Raw genomic sequence first — 20175 nt, 5'->3', positions numbered from 1 at the left:
TTGATGCTTTAAGGTTATTAAATGGTTTAAGGCACGGTGCAGGAAGCTTGCATTGCTCGGGATCTTTGATCTTACTCAGGTGTCACAGATAAGTAATTTCATGTAACTCAGAGATAAAGATAACATCTGTGGTATAAATCTGCATGCGCAGGTATTGCTGTGCAAACTTGCTAAGAGATGATGATACAGGTACGTCTTTATATCGCTCGCTGAAGAGCACTTAATATCACTGCGATGACCTGCAACTAAAAATATGTAGAAAGGATGCAAATGTTTAAAGAAAGAAATGAAAGACAAACATTAGCCTGTAAAAGGTTATTATGTGCTTATATCCTTAAATGTCTGATTTTTAGATAGGAAGATCTCTTTCATCATTACCGTCATAAATTGTGTCGATCAACTGCACCAAAAAAGAAATAATAGAATAAGCTCTACTTGTGCATCGTGCCTTGTCCAGACTAGCAGAGCATTGCTTTTAGTTGGAATACAGAGTACATTGTTTGCATAATAGCTCTGTTCCAAAATGGTCTGTTTGGTTTAAACAGTAACTCGTCCAAGTATGTAGTGGGAACAAGCTTCTAACAGCAGGGAAAGTAAAAATGTGAGATGACGATAATTTTATTCATTACAGATGTTACTTAATTTTCCACAGTGCTGCAGTCATTGAGACAGCTGTCCAGAATAACTTCTTTAACTGTTTGAGGAAGTTGAAGTATTTTTTTTCTCCCTTGTCTTAAGACTTGATTTTCCCCCGTTCAATGCAGTGGCTTAGAGGCTAGTCATCAATTTACCTTCTGCTTTGTGAGACATATAATTGCTCTTTATGAGACTAGCTGGCATTGAAAAGCTATCCAAAATATTTCTCTGTAGGTATGCTTGCTAGAGTGTGCTGTGACGGGCTACTAAAAATTGTTTTGTGGCATGTAGTGGTCACATGCACATTGAAAACAACTGCTAAGTTAAATGACACTTGGAAGATGTGTGCATGAAAGGCTTTGATATCTAACCCAGATGAACCTATCAGTTATATTAGCGAATTCAAAATACCTCTACTGTATTGGAGTTGGAAGAGGAGTTGGTGATGGGCTGGAGGACAGGTAGTTCTTTCTGCTACCCTAGAAATAACAATGAGCCTTTTGTTATCAGGGTATTGATAGATAGGTCTGCTTGCCTCATGAGTGCTTACAGATCACAGCTTGAGCTTGCCTGTCTCTGTTTCTCTCAAAAAAAGTTACCAGAGGCAATATTTAAGCCTTGATTTTTTGGGAGGAGCCCAGTCAAAAGAGCAGCAAATTTCTGTTGCTGTGAATGTAAGAAGTGCAACCTCTGCTGGACAGGGAAGGAGGGAAGGTCTAAGGAGCGAAGCCCCCAGAGCCAAGGATGCTGGGTGTAATGGCATCCCTCTACAGACAGCTCCAGTGTGGGCTCCCGTTCTGCATGGGTCTTCCAAGCACCCACAAGGGGCGAGTGCTTCTGTCAGATACCACCACTCCAGTTGAGCAGCTCCACAAGAGAACGTTTTGCCTCAGGAAGGTGTTTCCTACAGGCACGTGGCATGGCAGGTACATCAATCCGTAGCATCTTGGTGCTGTGTGCTCCTAGCTCTCTCTCTGCCTACCTGCAGACCTACAGCTGTGATTCAAGATACATAAGCATCATTGACTGGGGTCTTGTTGAGGAGGGAAAGGAAGGGGGAGAGCAGCGTGGAGGAATGGGGGTTGTTGATTAAAAAGCGCAACTGGAAAACAGAGAACGTCAGAGGAGTGCTGGGCTGTTGTCTGGGGAAAGGGCAGAGCTTAAGTGTGCAGGAGACACTTCTGCACGTTCTTCTGTGTGCACACATTCCAGCACAGAGCCAGCAGCCTCTGCTGTCCCTAGCAGTGGTGCCTGAGCAGTCCAAATTCAGGATTCTTGTTCCAGTGATGAGTACTGCAGCCAGGTGACAGAGCTACCTGTGGGTTACTGCTGGGATGAAAACTTGACTTTGTCATACTGTTTTGTGATTGTTCTGTTGACACCAAGTGTCTTCAACTTTCTTAATGCTTCACATATTTTCAGAGATCTTTTTTCATCCCTTATCTGAAAAGTAAGTGTGTTAGCTATCACTTCTGTACAAATAGTTCATCTTTTATCTGAGAATTCAGGCCCACCAGCTTAAGGAGAATTTTCTGACCTATAAATGTTAAATTTACGAACCAGGTGCTCAATAAATGAGGTGGGAAGTTGTCATTTCCATGGTGTGACAATCCTAGGAGTATTAGGAGATATTGAACTTAAGCTCTCATATCTGTAACACTCTGTTACTTAGAGTGGAACCACATAGCTGAATTAGGAGTAATTGGAGGGAAATTCCACAGAGTATGTCAGCACAAGGCATTCGTTTGTGTCTGCAGGTGGAGTTCAGTGGTGCCTCTTTACACTGTGAGAGCAGAGCTTTTACTCCATCCAAACTGTTCTTAAAGGTACTGTGCTGTTTGGTGTCCATCCCTCCTGGTGCTCTGGGAGCAGACAGCAAGCAGTAGCATTCACTATACCTTCAAACAGCATCACAGTATTCCTATACCGTATATGCCTTCAAACCTGAGCATTTTTCCTGTGCTAAACTGTAAACTTGAATACACGCCGTGTTCTGAACCAAGAAAGTTAAATTAATTTTAAATCACATCAAGTCTAGCTGTAATTTCCTCCATTTTGTAACCTGTTATTCTCTTAGGGATGCAGCAGGTTATTTGAGGATTATCACAGCATCGTTTTGTTGTGCATCGTTAATGCTTTAGAATAGGCAAAGCAGCAGTTTTAGAGCAAGACCTTGTTCCAGGATTGAGTTGTTAGGTGCAGAAGATGTGATTTTTGAAAAACTGTTTCTCAAGGGAAGAAATCCATTAAGTGAACAGCCCGACAGAATGGCGAGCAGTCAGCGAGGTGTCACCGGAGGGATGAGAGAAGAGCAGATGGGAAAGAAATGAGATGAGCCCAGGACTTGATGGATGAGGGAGCGAGTAGAGCTGTATGCAAGGATGAGCACAGGCAGCAGAGGAGCGAAGGCCAAGGATGATGTTGAATGGGATCTGGGGAGGCGTGTGGAGCACAGCAAAGCCTCTCACTCACAGAATGTGGCAACCCTTCTCTGTGCATGCTAGAAGTTAATTGTGGTACGGTGAGTTGGTGGGACGTATGGTGGCACACGCTGGGCAGCTGGCCTGCTGGGAAGGGCAGGGCAAGGCAGCAGAACTCTCTGCAGCTGTTGGCATTGGAGCAAAGCCGTAGTGCAGCCCTTCCACCAGCCCTTGCTGGGTCGGTGCTTCTGCTCCAGCAATACTGCCTGGTCCTGGGTACCTGAGGACAGATCCCTGAGACAGTTGGGTGCTGTGCACGGCAAGGAGCTGAGTGCAGTTGTGAAGAGTTTAATGAGCACTTGTGTGAGTGCTGCAGCTAAGGAAGCTGGATTCCTACAGGTGTGCGTCTCCTGCTGACGTGCGTGTGTTGAGGAAGGTGTGAGCTGTGATTTAAGCTTTTCGTGTGACTCGAGCATTTCTGAGAGCTTTCTCTCGTGAATTCTGTGGTGCTTTAATAAAGTGTGATCTCACACTGAGGCCTTTCCCTCAGTCTGGGAATTTATCAGATTTTTCTCCCCTGCACAGCTGCCTATTTTTGTGAACCTTTTATAGTACCTTTGAGACCTCTGTTCCACTATCAGATCTGCATTAAACTTGCCAGCAGGTTCAAAAGTGCTGGGACAGGAGCTTGGACGCACAGCTTTGTTTCAATAAAGAAGCAGAATAAAATGATTTACCACCTTCGAATTTATATTTTAAACTCTTCATTTGTGTTATTAATAAACATTGGAGTGTAACCACTGCAGTGCAGTTGGGAAGGCTTGCTGTCTGTTGCAGCTTGGCTGGTCTGTTGGCCGTCTTGGTTGGGCATGGGAGGCACACAAAGCATCTTGATCCCTCTGGAGCCACAGTTTCTAGAGGTTAGATGGCCATTTGAATTTTAACATAAAATCATATTGAAGGCAGGATCCAGGGATTTCCAGCTTATAAAAATGACAGTTTATCCTTGAGGAGCAAGACTTGAAAGGCTCTGGGTCATCCTCCTTTAGGCTAAACTTGCACAAAAGAAAACATCAGTTGAATATCAAGCTGAAAGAATTACAGTAAAAATCGCCATATCCCACTCGGTTTTCCTTGGAGCATTTGTTTTTTAACTCACTCTCTCAGTTGATTTCCTTCTCCAGTCAGAATTGGATAAGTCTATTTAATACAGTGGAGTTTATCCCTTCAGCTCTTCCTCTTTGGATAAATCCTTGGAGATGGATTTTTTTAATTATTTCTTTTTTTTTTTTTGCCAGAGGGAAAAGAGAGTGCTTGGCATACTGCAAGTATTTTTTGCAAACACATCATCAATTTCCTGATTATAATTATGCTCATTTAAAAATGCCCAAAGCTTAGTGCATTAATATCTTTATTTCATTAAATACTTTGAAGTGAAGCTGTTTGTTACCTGCTGGCATATTTTTGGTACTGAAAAACCTGTTAAAATTCTCTGTTTGTGATTTTATTTTTCTTCTGCAGAGAACTGAAAGCCTTGCTCAGCACTGCTTAGGTGCAATGTGCTATAAGCAAAGGTGTCTGATGGTAATCCTGCGCTTTATTTCACTCCTTGATGGTGAGAAATTAGGTCTGCTGCTTTGAAGAGGTTTAGAAATTTCAAGATAGTGTTTCTTATACAAGATGCTGTCCTACTTAAGTTATCAGGTTGTGTGATGTCATAAACCGGATTTACTGCTTGAAGAGACTCACAGGACAGCTGATTAAATAAGACAAATGATTTACTTGGGAAGAATATACAACTGTGTTCTGATTTCACAGTGATTTTAGTTGGTGGGTTTTGTGTGGGGACGAATTATCCATTCATCTGTCCAGGCCCCCTCAGCTCTTGGAGGAGAGCAGCTGGCTGCAGAAGTGTAGGAGCTGCTCTTTGTCACCAACATGCTCTGGCACATCGATCCCAGTTCTTACAGAGCTTTCTGTAAGATAGATGTTCTGATACTCTGTGGCAGAAGAATCTTCGTTAACAGAGAATATACATTTATTTTCAGTTTATATCACATAAGAATTTAAAATAATTGTAAACAATAAAACCTTGCTTCCTCAGTTTAGTTTTTCAGCTATATTCAAAGTCTTTACCTTGTCATCCTCCTGTAATGCTCTGTTGTTTCTCAGCCTGAAGCTCCTCAACATGAGACAGTCTCACAGCAGGCAAGTCCCTGCTCCCATCCTCCCCAGCTGCTTCCCATGCTGAATGCCTGTTGCCCTTCACTTCCTCAGCCTGCCCAGCTCTATCATCCAGCAGAAAGCTGTGCCCTGCAGCTCAGGAATGGTCCCTGGGTTACTGACCTGCACAGGCTCACAGAGGATGGAAGGTCTCCTCCTCCAACTCTGCTTCACATGGAACTTCTCTTGGGCTAAACCCATGCTCTAAAAGTAAGAGTGCTGTGTTCAGATGCTTTGCTTTCTTCTCCTCTGTAAGGTTAGGAAAAGTCTTCACTTTGGTGTACAGTTTGAGCTGAGGCACCGGCTCAAAAGTGAAGCATGTGGGCTGAGCACAAAACAAGTGATGGAAGCTGTGGGCTGTGTAAGGGTTGCTCTACCATGCCAGCTGAACCCAGCTGAAAAGCAGCCAAAATGTGTATGTGGGGGTTTGCAGATTCCTTCTTCTGAAGCAGGAGGGGGAATGAGGGTCTGTGTTCAAGGTGGGAGGTGCAGCCCAGCTCTCGTGTTGGCCCAGCTTTGTAGCTTGGTGGCTGGCTTGAAGCTCAGCTGCCCCAAGCTGCAGTTAGCACACCATAGAAGCACTGAGCTATGTGTCAGAAACCTTGCTCAGAGATGTGGAGTAGGTCTGCCTCATCTTGGACAGGAAGCTCTGTGTAGTGAGCCAACAGTTGCCCACTGCTGGCTCTACCATTAGCTTGTATATCTGTTTTACATGTAATGCTCTGATGAATGCATTAGATAGCATAAACAGGATATACATGTGAGCTAGACACAGAAGATAGGAAAGATAAAGTAGAAGAATTGTTAGTGGGTATTTTTGTTAACAGAAGAGGTTTTAGAGTGAATTTGCAGGTACATATTTATTATGTTTTTAGGCATAGAGCTGGAAGCCTCCAGCACTGCCAGGTGTTGCAGTCATTTTTCATTTTCACTCTTCATTTTACCTCAGCAATCAAAGGCAAGTCATGACATTGGGAAACTCAGGATTACGCTTGAGAGAAAATCAAAACCTCCAAGCTTTCCTTGATGTTGTAAAAAGCTTGAAAATGTAATTCAAGTGCAATTTGATAGCTCAAAGAAACCAGGGCCTAAAACCAACCCAGTCTTTCTCTTTCTAAATATCACGTTTATCTAACACGTGGCTTCCTGGCTGTGTACCCAGAGCTGTTCAGTGCTGGGCTGGGTGTGCAGCACCCCAAAACGCAGCACTGGGATGGCCTTTGGGGACTGACCTCTCAGCAGCAGAGGGAATGGGAGGGCACAGATCCTGTGCAAAAAGCGTGGCGGGTCCTAAAATGCACCAAGTAAGTTTTAAATGGCGACCTCTAATCTATTAACATAGCTTAAGCAACACAAATGAAATGTTTGGGAAATGTATGTGTGCACCTAGAGAACTGGGAGAAATCTGGACCTAGAGCTGCCTGAAGCAATGCCCTGTTCTATCTGTAGCTTATTCAGCTAAGTCAGTGGGAATAAAAATAGCGTATCAAACTCGAGCAACTTGTTAGAAGCTGGAAAAGGTTATTTTTCTTGTCCAGCCTGTGCATAAAACGAGGGGTGTGAAGTTGAGAATTGTCAGTTTGCAGATGATGGAAGTGTTTGTGGCTATGGTGTGTGAGGGCAGAACCTCCTCCTCAGTCCCTGCGTGGCGCTTTCCCTTAACAAGGTGTTGGTGAAGGCCCAAGGACAGACAAGAGGAAATCTTTGACAAAGTGGGAATTAGGCTGTTTAGAAATGCTTTTGATCGCCATACAACCTTGGCTGCTCTCTGTTGTGAGCAACAGTACTGTTGTTTAATATTCCAGTTTTAAATGAAAGCATACTTTAGTAAAAAAGTTTTCTTCTATTAGTCCTAATTGGCATATTTATTTTGTTTTGTTACAAAGCTATTGCTTGTGTTTTAATTGCATTCTAATTTCCTTTCCTATTCAAATGTTACGTATCACCAGGAAAAATATCTAATACATAAGAAATGTTTTCAATATCTGATATAGGTAATAAATATTGAGCATATCAACAGATGTGCATTAAGTTTTGTTTTCTTAAGTACTTCCACAGTGTTTTATCCCCAGAGTTGGCATAAGGATGGAACAGACTATATGAATACCAACTTTTATCAGAGATAAATGTATTTTAGTGGTAAGCAACCTGTAACAATCAGCAAAATAAGAAGTAAATATATATATAAAAAATAATGTGTAAAATAGCTGATTATTATCTCTCTTTCTTGGGCCTTCTTGATGTAAGGCATTTTCCTCCCTGCATTTTCTGGCATAGCTACGTGGGTGTTTTCTAGGGCCTTCCAAATCTGGATGAGTCATCTGACTTCAATATTTTCTAATTGTTGTCACAGCATATTAAAAAAAACTTCTGCATAAGCAGACCTCGAACGCTATCACTTTTTTTTTTTAATATATAAAAATTGAATTCAGTCTTTGCCAGCTCAGTGTGTCACTGCATTGCTTTGCTGCAATGCCAGGCTGTGCTGCAAGCCCTTGCATTGTGTTCCTTTCTGCCCTGCTCTGACCTCCAGCACAGAACAGTTTCTCCATGGCATGGTCTTCAGCCAGTTCAACAAGTGTGGGTAGTGCAATGGCTTGTTTCTGCAACATTTTCAGCTTTATGGCTTTTGATCTGTGTTTCACCAGCAGCAATGATTTCCCTGGAGATCTTCCTTGAAGGATTTTCTTTAGATCTTTGGGCTCATCAGTACAGGTGGTGTTCTCTGGTCACAAAGCCTTCATTGCTAAGTCCGAAAGCTTCCTGTTTTTACATCCTGTCTCCCTTTAGATGCAGGAGGCTCAGGCTCCTGTTGGAGGTTCCTGACTTAGGTGAGTCACTGTGCAAGAAACGTCTCAGCATCCTGGCTTTTGAGAGATGTCCTCTGCTTCCCTTTCCAGTTACTTGGGGCTCTTCTGCAGAGCCATCATTAGGTAACAAACTTCCAATTTTTGACTGTACTCTGGTGCTGTTCACTTTAATTAGGTGTGGTGCAGAAAGACACCGAGATAATAACTGTGCCGTGGTCTTTTTGTGGGAACATCATTATTTAAAGATGAAATACCATCAGCTCAAGTTACACTGTATTACTCTCAAGGGAGAAAGAATTTAAATGTTGCAGTGATAATTTATCAATGTTGAGACCAAGCAAAGAAGCCATGGATTTAGAGCTCACCCAGTACTCCCTGTTCAGTCCCAGCCATGCTTAGTCTGCCATAAGATGAAGGAGCAGCTCTCAGATACATGCAGAGAGAAGGGACTGGGAGCCCAGCAGGGCAAGATGGGCCAAGGGAAGCCAGAAATCATGCTCCTAACAGAAAGAGTTGCTTAGAAAAGAAATTACTATCCCAATTGTGAGACTTTTTCCAAAATTTCTGTGTGATATAGATCATTGAAATGTCTTCTGTTGAGCAACCTGGTTTTGTGTGCGTCGTGCATCCTTACAGAGTGTTGACAGTGCACTGTAGCAGCCACAGTGCAGAGGCCAGGACAACAAGCCAGTGTTCTTTGAGCTGTTTCATGTCTCCTTGAGCCTTTGCAGATGGCAATCAGTATCTCTCAGTGTCTTACGTTGTGAAGATGTCCTGGGTTCCTGGAGCACTGTGTCGGGTCTGTTCAGCAAAGCAGGACCTGCTCTGTTCTCAGGGTGCATGTTGCCATCCCTGTAGGTCAGCTGGGGAGCTGGCAGCTGTTGTATTGTGGCCTCAGAGGAGCATACCGTATGGCAGAACGAAGAGCAGTGTTACACAGTGCAATATTTTTCTGTGTGATTTTTTTCAGTTACCTCTTCAACAGCTGAAAACAAGTCTGCATGAGCTTTCTTGGGAGGCTCCCCCATTTTTCTGGTTGTCGCTGGTTTAAAGTGCCTCTGCCTTTTGTGGGTCTGAGCATCAAACATGCTGTGATATATTTTTATGCATAACTACTTGTTTCTTAGACAAAGTGGGCTTTGTCTAAGAAAAAATGCCACTGCTGCTATCTGCATTTGTTGCTATTTCTGTTCCATTCTGTGGACTGTGTTCAAACACCAAGGGGCAGCGTGTGCTGAGACAAGCAGTTCTGTCTCCAGTCTGGATGCCACATGTACCAGCCATGGAGCAGGGCACGAGGTGCATGTGGGCAGCCTGTGCTGGTCCTCTCCACAGAAGGCCTTGGGTGGTGGGACCATCAGAGGAGATCAGTGCCAGTGCTCCATGTGAGTGCCTGACTGCGAGACTGTGGCACCCAGAGATCGCTTCTGAGTGAACCCAAGTGCTTTAATGAGGGTTAATGTCTAATTTGCAAGGCAAATGAGTGGAAGTATTCTGTGCAGAGGAGGGGAGATTCCCATATAATTAGCAATTATTCACATCAGGATGCTCAGCTTAGCACACGTTCACTAAATCATCTTCAATGTGTTCAAGGTCTCGGATCAGCACGAATAGGCTCGTTATGTGCTTCTCATCTAACTGAAAAAGCAGAAAAACCTAAAATATGCCTTCCTCCCTCCTCTGAGATCTTAAATGTTGTATAAAGAAGCAACAGCTTCTAGAAGAAGCTTTGGATCTGAAATGGGGGAAAAGTAGATGGCAAAACTCCATGTTTGCAGCGAGGTGGTGCAAGCAATGGAGATGCTCCATTATGCTCTGGGCTGCAGCCAGGGCTGAGCACCACTTCTCTTTCCTGTTCTCTTGGCTGTTACAATTCCTGGGTTGCAGGAAGAAAAAATATATATATGATAACTGTTTCTAAATGTCAGCTGCTCATGGGAATGAAACAAAATAGTACTTGTTATGGATGGTGGTGGCTCGTTATACCTTTCTTCCTCAATTAGTTAGAAATGACTGGTGGGGTCTTCTCCCTTCTCTCATAGGAAGAGTGATGTGAGAGACAAGAGGGACAAGTTTTTGTGGCCATTCGCAAAGCCATTGCGAGCATTTGCATGGTGTGAAAGGAGCAAAGCAGATGGGAACCTGAGCTGAAGGATGCTGTTGGAAGAGAAGGAGCTCAGAGATCCCAAATAAAGCCCTGAATCTTTCAAATACGCAAAAGAAGCAGTCCTCACGTTAGGGTATGGATTCTGTCTTGTGAGAGCATAATGCTTGTTTTCACTGGAGCTTGGGTGAATTGTGTTTGTGAGGGTAGGAAAGCCAACAGTCACTGCTCCTTTCGAGAAGGCTGGGCAGCAACTTGTGCTTGTGCTCTTCTCGTGTGTTCAAAAGCAGTGCTGTACTGTTTTGGTGCATGGTGTTGTGGGGAGGAAGGGGACAGGTCAGCCGTGCAGCTCTGTGTGTATGGCAGACTCAGGCTTGAGATGTGGGCATTAATTAAATTATTTGCCAGAGAATAATAGGAATGCTGGGTTTTATTCTTCTCTGGGAGTCATTGGTAAATGACTTCTGAATGGTGTACATGAAGCAAAGCATCACCAGGGAGGGGGAGGTGGCTTTCAAGGTGAGACTGCAGGAGATGCTGAACTTCTGGACCTCAGTGGAGCCCCTTGGCTGCCCCAGTCCAGCCCAGGGTTGCTCCTTGCCACCCTCTTGCAAAGAACTGCACCTACAAAGCTGCTGGCCCCAGCAAACATCATCCTCCTCTCACCGCTCAATGGAGGACTGGCCATAGCACAGTGTCTGGCTCTTCCATTTAGATGTGCCAGTTTTGAATAGATCTGCCCTATTTTCCCCTCGTGTGTTTGTCATTGAGAGAGGAGTGCGAGTGATTTTACGGAGTTTAAGAAAGCGTTACAGAAATCATCTTCTCTCTGTCAGTTCGAAGCTTATGAAAACAGATGAGTGCATCACTTTTGAGATAAGGTTTGAAAAACTGTCTGCCTCCTCGGAGCTGAATAGAGGGCTAGTGGGAAGATTAAAACAATAAGCTTATTATATTATTAGTAGTGGGAGAATTCTAAACCCCATTTGTTCAATTACGGTCCCTTAAAATATGCTTATTTAGGTTCTTGTAAATTGTAATCAGTAAATTAGACACGCTGCCCTCACAGCTTGAGGGTTAGCTTTCAAGGGACTTCCTACTTCTTTTTTTTTTTAATGTTTATAGTGAAATGAAGAAGGGAATTAGTTGTTTGATATGCAGGGCTGGCTCTGTTGGAGGATGCTGGCTGCATTCTGATGCCTATCTTTACTAAAGCAGAACCAGCAGCCGTGGTGCTGCAGCACTGCTGCCTCAGACTGTGGCCAGGTTATGTGCTATGTGATAAAAATGGTAGCTGAGACCATTAGAATGAATGCAGGCTGTTAAATAAGACCGTGGTAAAGTCTCCAAGAGGCCGAATACGTCTGATAGTTATCTGAGGTAACACAAAAGGAATGGAAAATCCTCAGCATCACCTTTTATATATACAAATCTCATCTGTTGTTTCTTTTTGTGGCACATCCCCCCCACCCTCCGTTTCTTTCCTCTCTGCTTTGCCTGGGCAGGTTTAATATTGAGTGTTTGATACTAAAACCAATCATCTGGCTGAGTCATCCAGAGCTGTTTCTTTCCTCTTTTTTACCTCTCTAGATGGACTCTAATTTGCATCACGCAGAGACACCATTTTCAAAAGAACTCCCTCTCCCTTTCAGCTCATTTAGCTGAAGATTTCGGCAGGTTTGGGCAACAGGCTCCCCAGCCTTCTGCGATGCTTTATGTGTCTTTGCAATTTAAAGAGCTTCTTGCCTTCCTGGGAAGCTGGTTCTGTTTTTTTTCAGCACAGATTAAACGTGCGTTTGTTGCAGTACTACATCATGCAAACTCCAATATCCTGGCCATATCTTCCCCATTTATTTCTTTTATCTCTCCGTTTTATATGGTAGGAATAGCGGCTGAATCAGGGAAACACGTGCAGCAGCATAACAGCATATTGTTTGAAAGCAGTTGTCTTCCATTTCCAGGGTTTCTCTTTTGAAATGTAATTGTCTGCTAATGGAACTGGGGAATGTTACTGTGGGAGTGATCACTGCGGTGTGCCTGTGCTTTTAGTTCACATCATGTCTGCACAGTATTTCTAAAGTAACAGGATCCAACCGTGGCTGGTTAAATACGGGTGCTGTGTTTGCAGAAGTTGTGATAGTTGTGTTGTCACCGATCGTGGAAACCGCTCGGCGCAGCGCCGGCACGAAGCACCACGTCCCGTGTGTACAGCAGTAACAACAGAATTACAATTGCCTTGTGTAAGGGATCTGGTAATGAAGGCAGATAATGGGATTCTTAGCAAAAGCAGATGCTAACTGGCTCCCCAGTGCTAGGCAGAGAGCTGGAAAGGAATACCAGCTGGAAGGGGGGAGCAGCTGAAAAAGGCATTGTAAAGAGGAAGCCTTAGATGCACGTTTGTTTAAGCAGTAAATACTTGTTTAAAATAATCTTATGAGATTCTTATTAAGAGGCAAACTGAGAATGTGATTCCAGCATGATAGAAATCAGCTGGGTACCCAAAGGAAATCTGAATGTAGGCTGGATGAGCAACACGACGACGGTGCTGGGAGCAGACCATGCTGCTGCTGGAGGATGGGACAGTGCTCAGTGCATGGAGATCCAGCTTTAAAGGTGGAGTGACCCTGCTTGTCCCTCCACATCACTGTGTGAACTCCTGTGGTGTCTCCTGTGATGTTGGGCATTGTGCCCTCCTGCCAGGCTGGCAGTGGGATGCAGTGGCGACTGCTGGCAACCGGAGTGCTGAGCTGGGCACCAGCCTGTCAGCCCCAGCCTGGCTGCATGCAGGCAAACAGAGCCTACCGTGGGGCTGCCTCACCCCAGGCAATTGTTCCACCTACTACTTTTTGGAGAACTAAAACTCATTTTGAGTCTAATGCCAGGATGGAGTAGGAATGTACGTGTACTCATGAGCCGCTGGCTTTTTTCCCAAGTGAGAAGACAGACTCTGTGCCACCCAGCAGAGAAAGCCCTGCAGAGCTTTCAGGTGCATTACGCCTTGCTGACAGTGTACTTGTAGATGCTTGCTGTGCTCTGAGCAAATGGAATTGAGATGTGCTGCCCACGGAGAACAAGCAGCAAGGGCAATGGTCAGCAGCATCCCTCTGGGGGGTCCTCTTGTCCAAAGAAGCGCATTCTCCAAGAAACTTAGTTCTGCTGCTGTCCTCTTCTTACCACTGAGAAACATCTAACCTGTCTGGGTTGCTCCCCATCAGGGCTTGGAGTGGCTTAATGGCAACAGAAGGTGAAACTATGGTGGTGAGAGCAGGACGTGCGTGGCTCTGCTCACATCTGCTGTGCTTCCACGAGCATCATTTTGAGACCTTCCTCACTTGCTGCTTTCTGGCAGGAGGCATCCTGCATTCCAAGCAGGAAAATAACGCTTTCAAAATTTGTGTAGCAAATCACTCCTCTAATTACATTTTGACCCCATTAGTTCAGAAATATATTAAAGAGCCACGCATCTGCATAGGTTACTGTCTAGTGCAGTTCAATGAACTTTTAGCATATAATTGATAGTAACAAGCAAGGTTTATGATTTGTTATGATATTCTGATTTTGTGCAGACCTCTGAACTTGTAGCTTTACAAGTTCAACTCTCTGGGGATAATGTCTAGCTCTTAGCACATGCCTCCCAGACTTTTAGGCTCAGGCCACCAGGATTTGGGCAAGGCAGGAAGATGCCCACAAATACAGCAGCAGGAGAGTTGGTTCTTGCCATGCTGCCCGGAGCATGGGGCATGCCCTGGGGTGCAAATGGGCTGGAGGTGAGAGTGCATTCCTCTGTGCTGAATTGGAAGGGCTGCTGCAGCTGGAAATCTGCTGAAAGGACCCTGAGAGCAGAGCTGGGATGGTATGGTCACTTAGCAGCCTGCACGCGGGCTGTGCTGCGCTCTCTTCTACTTCGTCCTCTTTCTTCCAGCTTTTATTGACTTTGGGATGCTTCTCTCTCACCTTCCCCAGCTCCTTCCCCTCTCCTGTGTTGTCATGGAAACGTGCTTAAATCGTGCTATCGAAACGTGCTTCCCTGCGGTGGAATGGTAATAGCTAATATTGCTCTTGCAGCTGCTGACTCAGGGATATGGCTGGGCATGTAATATCTCTTCTCGCTCTCCTTAATGCATAATGCAGCAGTTTCTTTCACCTTGGGCTTTATACTGAAGGTGATCCCCAGTCACAGCAAAACACAGCAAGCTGCATTTATAAAGCATGGCCCAGCCGTAGGGTGGGATGCGGGTGGGGCTGGGGAGCTGCCTTTCAGAGCTGCAGAGGATGATCAAACAGACAAAAAAATGACCCTTGCTGTGCATGCAAGCACAAGTAACAAACATTTGTCTGCCAGTGCTGAAAACAGAAGACATTCAAGTTGAACCGTAAGCATACTCGCTTCCACAGGCACACACTGTGCTCCAAATAACTTTGTGAGTGTATTGGATTCTGTCACAGAAATGGTTGAAATGTAGATGAAAGACAAGTAACTGCCTTAATATCATCTAAAAACATAATCGTTCATGGGCATTGCCACTGACATCTGTTTTGAGTAATCTTCTGCGCAGCGGCACATAAAGGTAAGCAGAGCATTGTGAGCGTATTCCTGAACCACCAGAAAGAAGCACAATAAAAGGCTGTATTTTTAGATGTGACTTTGCAGTATGTCTGTAACGTAGGCTTTTCAGCTGCCTGCACTGATTAATTAACCAGCTCTGACTTTGAAAGTTGCCCGAATTTATAGTTTTTATAAGGTAAATTTGGGGTGACATCGGAATTCCCTCATTTCCGCTCTTTCAAAACGTTCTTGTTTCAGGACCAGCCTGTTGTATAAATAAAGCAGTGTAGTTCTCGTGTTTGGCAGTGTTCTTCCTTGGCACTGTTAGTGATATCAAGACAGCTGGGTGGTTTGCAACAGTCCAAAGTCACACAGGTTAAAGATGCACAGCTATGAGCGGTCTCAGTTGTCTCTCTTGGTGACATGATCTGTGGAGGGAACACAGGGGTTAGGTACATCGTATGTCACTTCAGATTCTGTGCTGGAAAGACCTCTTAAAATATAGATACTGAGAAGCTATCTGCTTCTAGCATGTTTCTGCGTGCCCTCAAGAATCTACATGCAAGTTATTTCATCTTGTAACTTCATGTTTCTTGACCTTTGCAGAAAAGATCAGGCAACGATATGCAGATCTACCAGGAGAGCTGCACATTATTGAGCTTGAGAAAGACAAAAATGGGCTTGGGCTGAGCCTTGCTGGCAACAAGGACCGATCTCGTATGAGCATCTTTGTAGTTGGTATCAATCCAGATGGACCTGCAGGACGGGATGGAAGGATGCATATTGGTGATGAACTTCTAGAGGTGAGTGTTTCCTTTAACTACTAAATAAGGCTCATATGGCGAGAGGGAGAGGCATATGTGCGGCTATCATTTGAACCTTAAATAAAGAAATAAAGCCTGCGAGTGGAATTAGGTGGCTGAGGGAAGGAACTGCACTGATTTATGCCAGCTGAGAACTTGGCCTTTGGCAGGTAAATGTGTTCTCGGCAAAACAAAAATCATTGGCCTGTGAAAGCTAATGTCTTGTCAGTGAGGTCTGTGCTCTCAGCATGTTCACAAGCTACACACGGCGAGGGACTGCTGAAAGGCAGGCAGAGAATAGTAAATCTGTCCTTGTAGTGCCTGTGTGGTTTTGCAAGAAAATTCACACCTTGCATTTATGAAACGAAACAAAAATCGGAACACCCTCAAAGTTACCATATGTGTTTGTACAGATGACAGGGATATCCCCCATTCTGAAAATAAGCTAAAATCTCATGCTGTAATCTGTTTCGTTCCGGTGTAAGTTAGAATGCTTATTTTCTTTAGTCACATCCAACACAAGGCAAGAGAGCTCAGCAGCTTGTAGGGTATTTTGTCTCCTTTTTTCCTCCTTTCTTCATTTTGGATGGATTTGCTGTATCTTGTGATTTTTGGCTGTTGCAAAGTAGCACTTTTCTGCAGTACCTGCAGTGGTTTCCCAAGTCATGATTGCTTCAGCAGCTTAAAAAATTAGCCATTGCTTGGGATCTTTCCTCTAGAAGGAAGCCTTCACTGAAGAGCAGGTGTACAGTGGCCTACTGCTATCTGTGGGTGGTGATTTCTAATCTTTCAGCAACTCACAGCGGCATCAGAGATCCAATAATTTCCTCACATTTCTTTACTTGAAAAAAAGCAATTGGAATGCCTGGGGATACCTCGGGAGCAATCAGAAATCTCTAAGCATTTGTCATTTTCCAGCAGTTCTATAATTACGGGTTTTCAATACACATGGTTCAAGAAAGGCTTGTTTTGCTATAATAATAGCACCATCTAAAGTTTATTATTATGTTTTCAAGTGTGATGAATGGTATGAAGGTCTGTACCTTGCTGAAATAGTACAGGTAAATGACTTTCTCCTTCAAATTAGTTTTCTTTCCCTGGCACCTGATTCTAATAGTTGGAAAAAGTCAAATTGTTGAATTCTGGGTGTACAGCAATTGGAAGTCACTGTACACCAACTGGAAGGTACTGCTTTGCTCTGTGTATGTCGTAGAAGAGGTAGTTAAGGAGAGACATGAAAGAGCTTTTCATAGCGATGCATTTCCTTACAAAGAAGGATCCACAGAGGTTTCCTTATTCTCATGAGTTATTCCTCGTGGCGTGTGTTTGATCTCATGTTAAATATTACCGTACTTGAAAGATGCACCATCTGTGATTAATCACATGTACCTTCAGGCTCAGGATTTACATGCATGAGCCATGTTGTGAGTAGCATTTCCAAAAACACTGCGTTGCCCTAGTTCCTCTCCCTGCCAAGATGGAGATAAAATGTTGTTTTTCTTCCGTAGGAAAAGAAAAAAAGAGTGACATTTGCAGTCTCATTTCAAATAAACCGAAGTTCAAAGTTTCAGTAACTGCCTCTCTCGGTGAACTTTGCCATCAAATGGGAGGAGTGTCACTGGTGGGCAGAAGTGTGGTTAGTTGTGTGAAAGGATGTGGTGATCTCATTCTGGTCCCCGGTGGGTTCGTATCCCGTGGCAAAACATCCTGCAGTACAAAGGCTGCGCATTACTCATGTGCAGACGTCTCGTGTTCACACCGGTGGTCAATCGTTCACAGCTCTGTTTTTTTGCCCTTTGAAAGCATTTCAGTGTTATATGTGAGCAGCACTGAAATGAAACTAATGGGCGTTTACACTGGCAGAGTCTGTTTTAATAACTTGGGTTCAATGACCAGTTCAGTCACCATTAGGAATACCTGAGAAGCCTACCATTGCTGAGGTAGGAATGTGGCTCTGTGCTTTTTTTTTGCCTGCAGTGCAGGAGCTGTGGTTTTACTTGCAGCATCAGTTAAAATGACAGTGTGAGAAGAGCACTATTGGTTAACTGAAGCATTGACAAGGTAGGAGGAAGCAGATCCAGGCTGTTTGGGTTTCTCCAGCTAAAGGCTTAGAGTTGGACTATGAGTACAGCCTTTAGGTGCAGAAATGCTATGATTCCTTGCCTGTTGCTGGTGAACTAAATTCTGTTCCTTGGGGTGGTGTTTCCCTGCATGGCTCTGCCTGCAAGCTGACTGCTGTCCTCTGATAGAAAGCTTTGGGGCTTGCCAAGCACTTGGTAGCATTTGAAGCCATTTTCCACCCAAATTGTCATCTGTTTGTCAGCAAGTGGACAACCCTCTACTCTTTTCCAGCAGAATCTTTTAAATATATTTATTGCTGCACCTCAGATTGCACATAAGTTTTTAGTAGGAGTCTTAAGTGATGTACTTTGGATGGCTGTGCCATTGGAGGGAGGTGGTGATGTCATCCTCTCATACCTTTCGTAGTCAGGGCAGAATGTGCACCCTGCACAGAGCAATGTAATTTTTAACATGATGCAAGCAGTGCTGATCTGTTGGTTTTTTTCCAATCAAAGATGCCATCTGCAGTGCCCCTGCCTGGCCCACAGCTCTCGTGCAGGTGTCCACACTGCATGGTGTCTTGGGGTGCTGAGCCCCGCTGCTCTGAGTGCCGCAGGCTCTGCCCTTCTGCTTCATGTTATTCACACTGAATAACCCACCCTAGGACTGTTGTCATCGTTGTTCTATTTTACATCAACGTGTTCTATTAATGGAGCAAGCTGCATAGAGCCCTGCTGTGCTGAGTTACTGATGCTGGGATTCTCTGCCTCCCTCCTGGCCCTGCTTATCTTGCTGCAAGGAAGCAGCAGAGGATGCAGCACTCCTGAAAGGAGCCACCTTCAGTGCTTGAGACAATTCATGGCAGTGCTGTGTTGGTGGTACCTCAAAGCCAGAGGGCCTTCGTGCTGAATGCTTCTCCTGGGATTTTGTTGTAAGAATCTTAGATAAATAGAAGTGATGCTACACATCAGATATGTCAGTATTTTGCCCAAACAAATGAGCTGTCCATCCAAACTCGTGTCACTTCTGTCTTAGAATGGAGACAGGTTGGTATATTTTACTCTATTCATTTGTTGTGGGATTTATAATTACTTTGGATTGGACCAAGCAGCACCAGCTTGAACATGGTAAGAAGGGCTCTCCAGTAAGAAAAGTCCTGTATGATTAACTCTGGTGGTGACCTTTTAAATTCCTACTTACAGGACAACACTCTCAGCTTCTGTTCCTGTTCTCAGATCTGTTTCCTGAAGGTAACAGCAGAACAATATCCTCTTGGCTTTTCAAATCAGATGCCACTGCTTTTCACAAGAGCTTTGCATCTAGGCTATCAGTGGAGGCTAGTGCTGCGAGGTGACTGCTGATGCTGAAGGATGAAGCTGAGGAGCCAGTGGCTCCCTGGGCAAACCCCCAGGTTTGTGCTCCCCTTCCAGGAGAAATCTGGGAAAGAGAAAAGAATTCATCCTCCAAACAGCATTTTTCTTTTCCGCTGTTTTCTTTCTGCCTATTGCTTTGGATTTGGGTGTATTTGATAAGAAACTTTTTGAAATTTTTCTGTTGTTTCAGAGAATCTGATTAAATCTCAGAATGTTTCGATTCCTGTGATTAGAGGGAATCTAATGCGTTGTTACAAAGGAATAATAACTCCAGAAGGCTACGCCAGTTCCTTTGGCTAGCTTTGGAATATTGTCTGACTTGAATTTCATAAAAATCTGATAATACCCATTTTATTGGTTTTCATTACTGCCACATAGTAAAAAGAACAGTGCTCTTTTTAAAATACCCACATTTTATGTTTCTCCTCTGCAAGTTAAAATTTGAGAAGCAAACAGTTGGGTGTTTTTTTTTTTTAATGTTTCTTTCTTAATTTGGGTGTTTGTGTGTGAAACTGTAAAACAAAGCTGTGTGCATGGGATTTGTGATAAAGCCCGCTGTAGGCCTGTGCTGGGCTTATCAGGGATGGAACTTAATTCCATCCTGATCTGACCTTGTACCTGTAGTGCACTCATGGATTTCTTTCTGCTCTCCTGTCTTTCCATGAAGTTATGTAAAGAGGCACTTAACAAGGAGCTGAGGCTTACATCTGTTTGTTCCTTTTCATAGAATCATATCCCAAGTTGGAAGGGACCCATAAAGATCGTCAAGTCCAACCTCCTTTCATAGAATCATCAAATGGCTCGGGTTGGAAGGGACCCCAAGTGTCACCAAGTTCCAACCCCCCACCACACGCATGGCTGCCAACCTCCATATCTGATATTAGACCAGGCTGCCCAGGGCCCCATCCAACCTGGCGTTGAACACCTCCATGGATGGAGCATCCACAACCTCTGGGCAGCTGTTCCACCACATCACCACTCTCTCAGTCAAAAACATGCCCCTGACATCCAATCTAAATCTCCTGTCCTCTAGTTTAAAACCATTCCCCCTTGTCCTATCACTATCTACCTGCATAAAAAGTCATTTTCCCTCGTGTTTATAAACTCCCTTTAAATATTGGAAGGACACAATGAGTCTCCCCCCAGCTTTCTCTTTTGTTTAGTCAAACCTTTGTTATTCTTTTCTAATCTTAAAGGGG

At 44.1% G+C, this 20175-nt stretch overlaps 1 protein-coding gene across 11 annotated transcripts in view; it reads left to right on the top strand.

Annotated features, from left to right (window-relative positions):
* The window catches only part of PATJ (PATJ crumbs cell polarity complex component), a 142197-nt gene that overhangs the window by 71118 nt on the left and 50904 nt on the right, over nt 1-20175 (top strand). For all 11 annotated transcript variants that reach the window (XM_052666802.1, XM_052666801.1, XM_052666804.1 and 8 more), the window contains one exon: nt 15346-15542. In XM_052666802.1, coding sequence (XP_052522762.1) covers nt 15346-15542 — 197 coding nt within the window. The remainder of the gene's footprint in view (nt 1-15345; nt 15543-20175) is intronic.

Source organism: Tympanuchus pallidicinctus, unplaced genomic scaffold (assembly GCF_026119805.1).
Source record: "Tympanuchus pallidicinctus isolate F22 unplaced genomic scaffold, pur_lepc_1.0 scaffold7, whole genome shotgun sequence".
In the NCBI taxonomy this organism is placed as follows: Eukaryota; Metazoa; Chordata; class Aves; order Galliformes; family Phasianidae; genus Tympanuchus; species Tympanuchus pallidicinctus.
The sequence above is the reverse complement of the archived record's forward strand: the minus strand, read 5'-3'. Positions and strand labels throughout refer to the sequence as shown.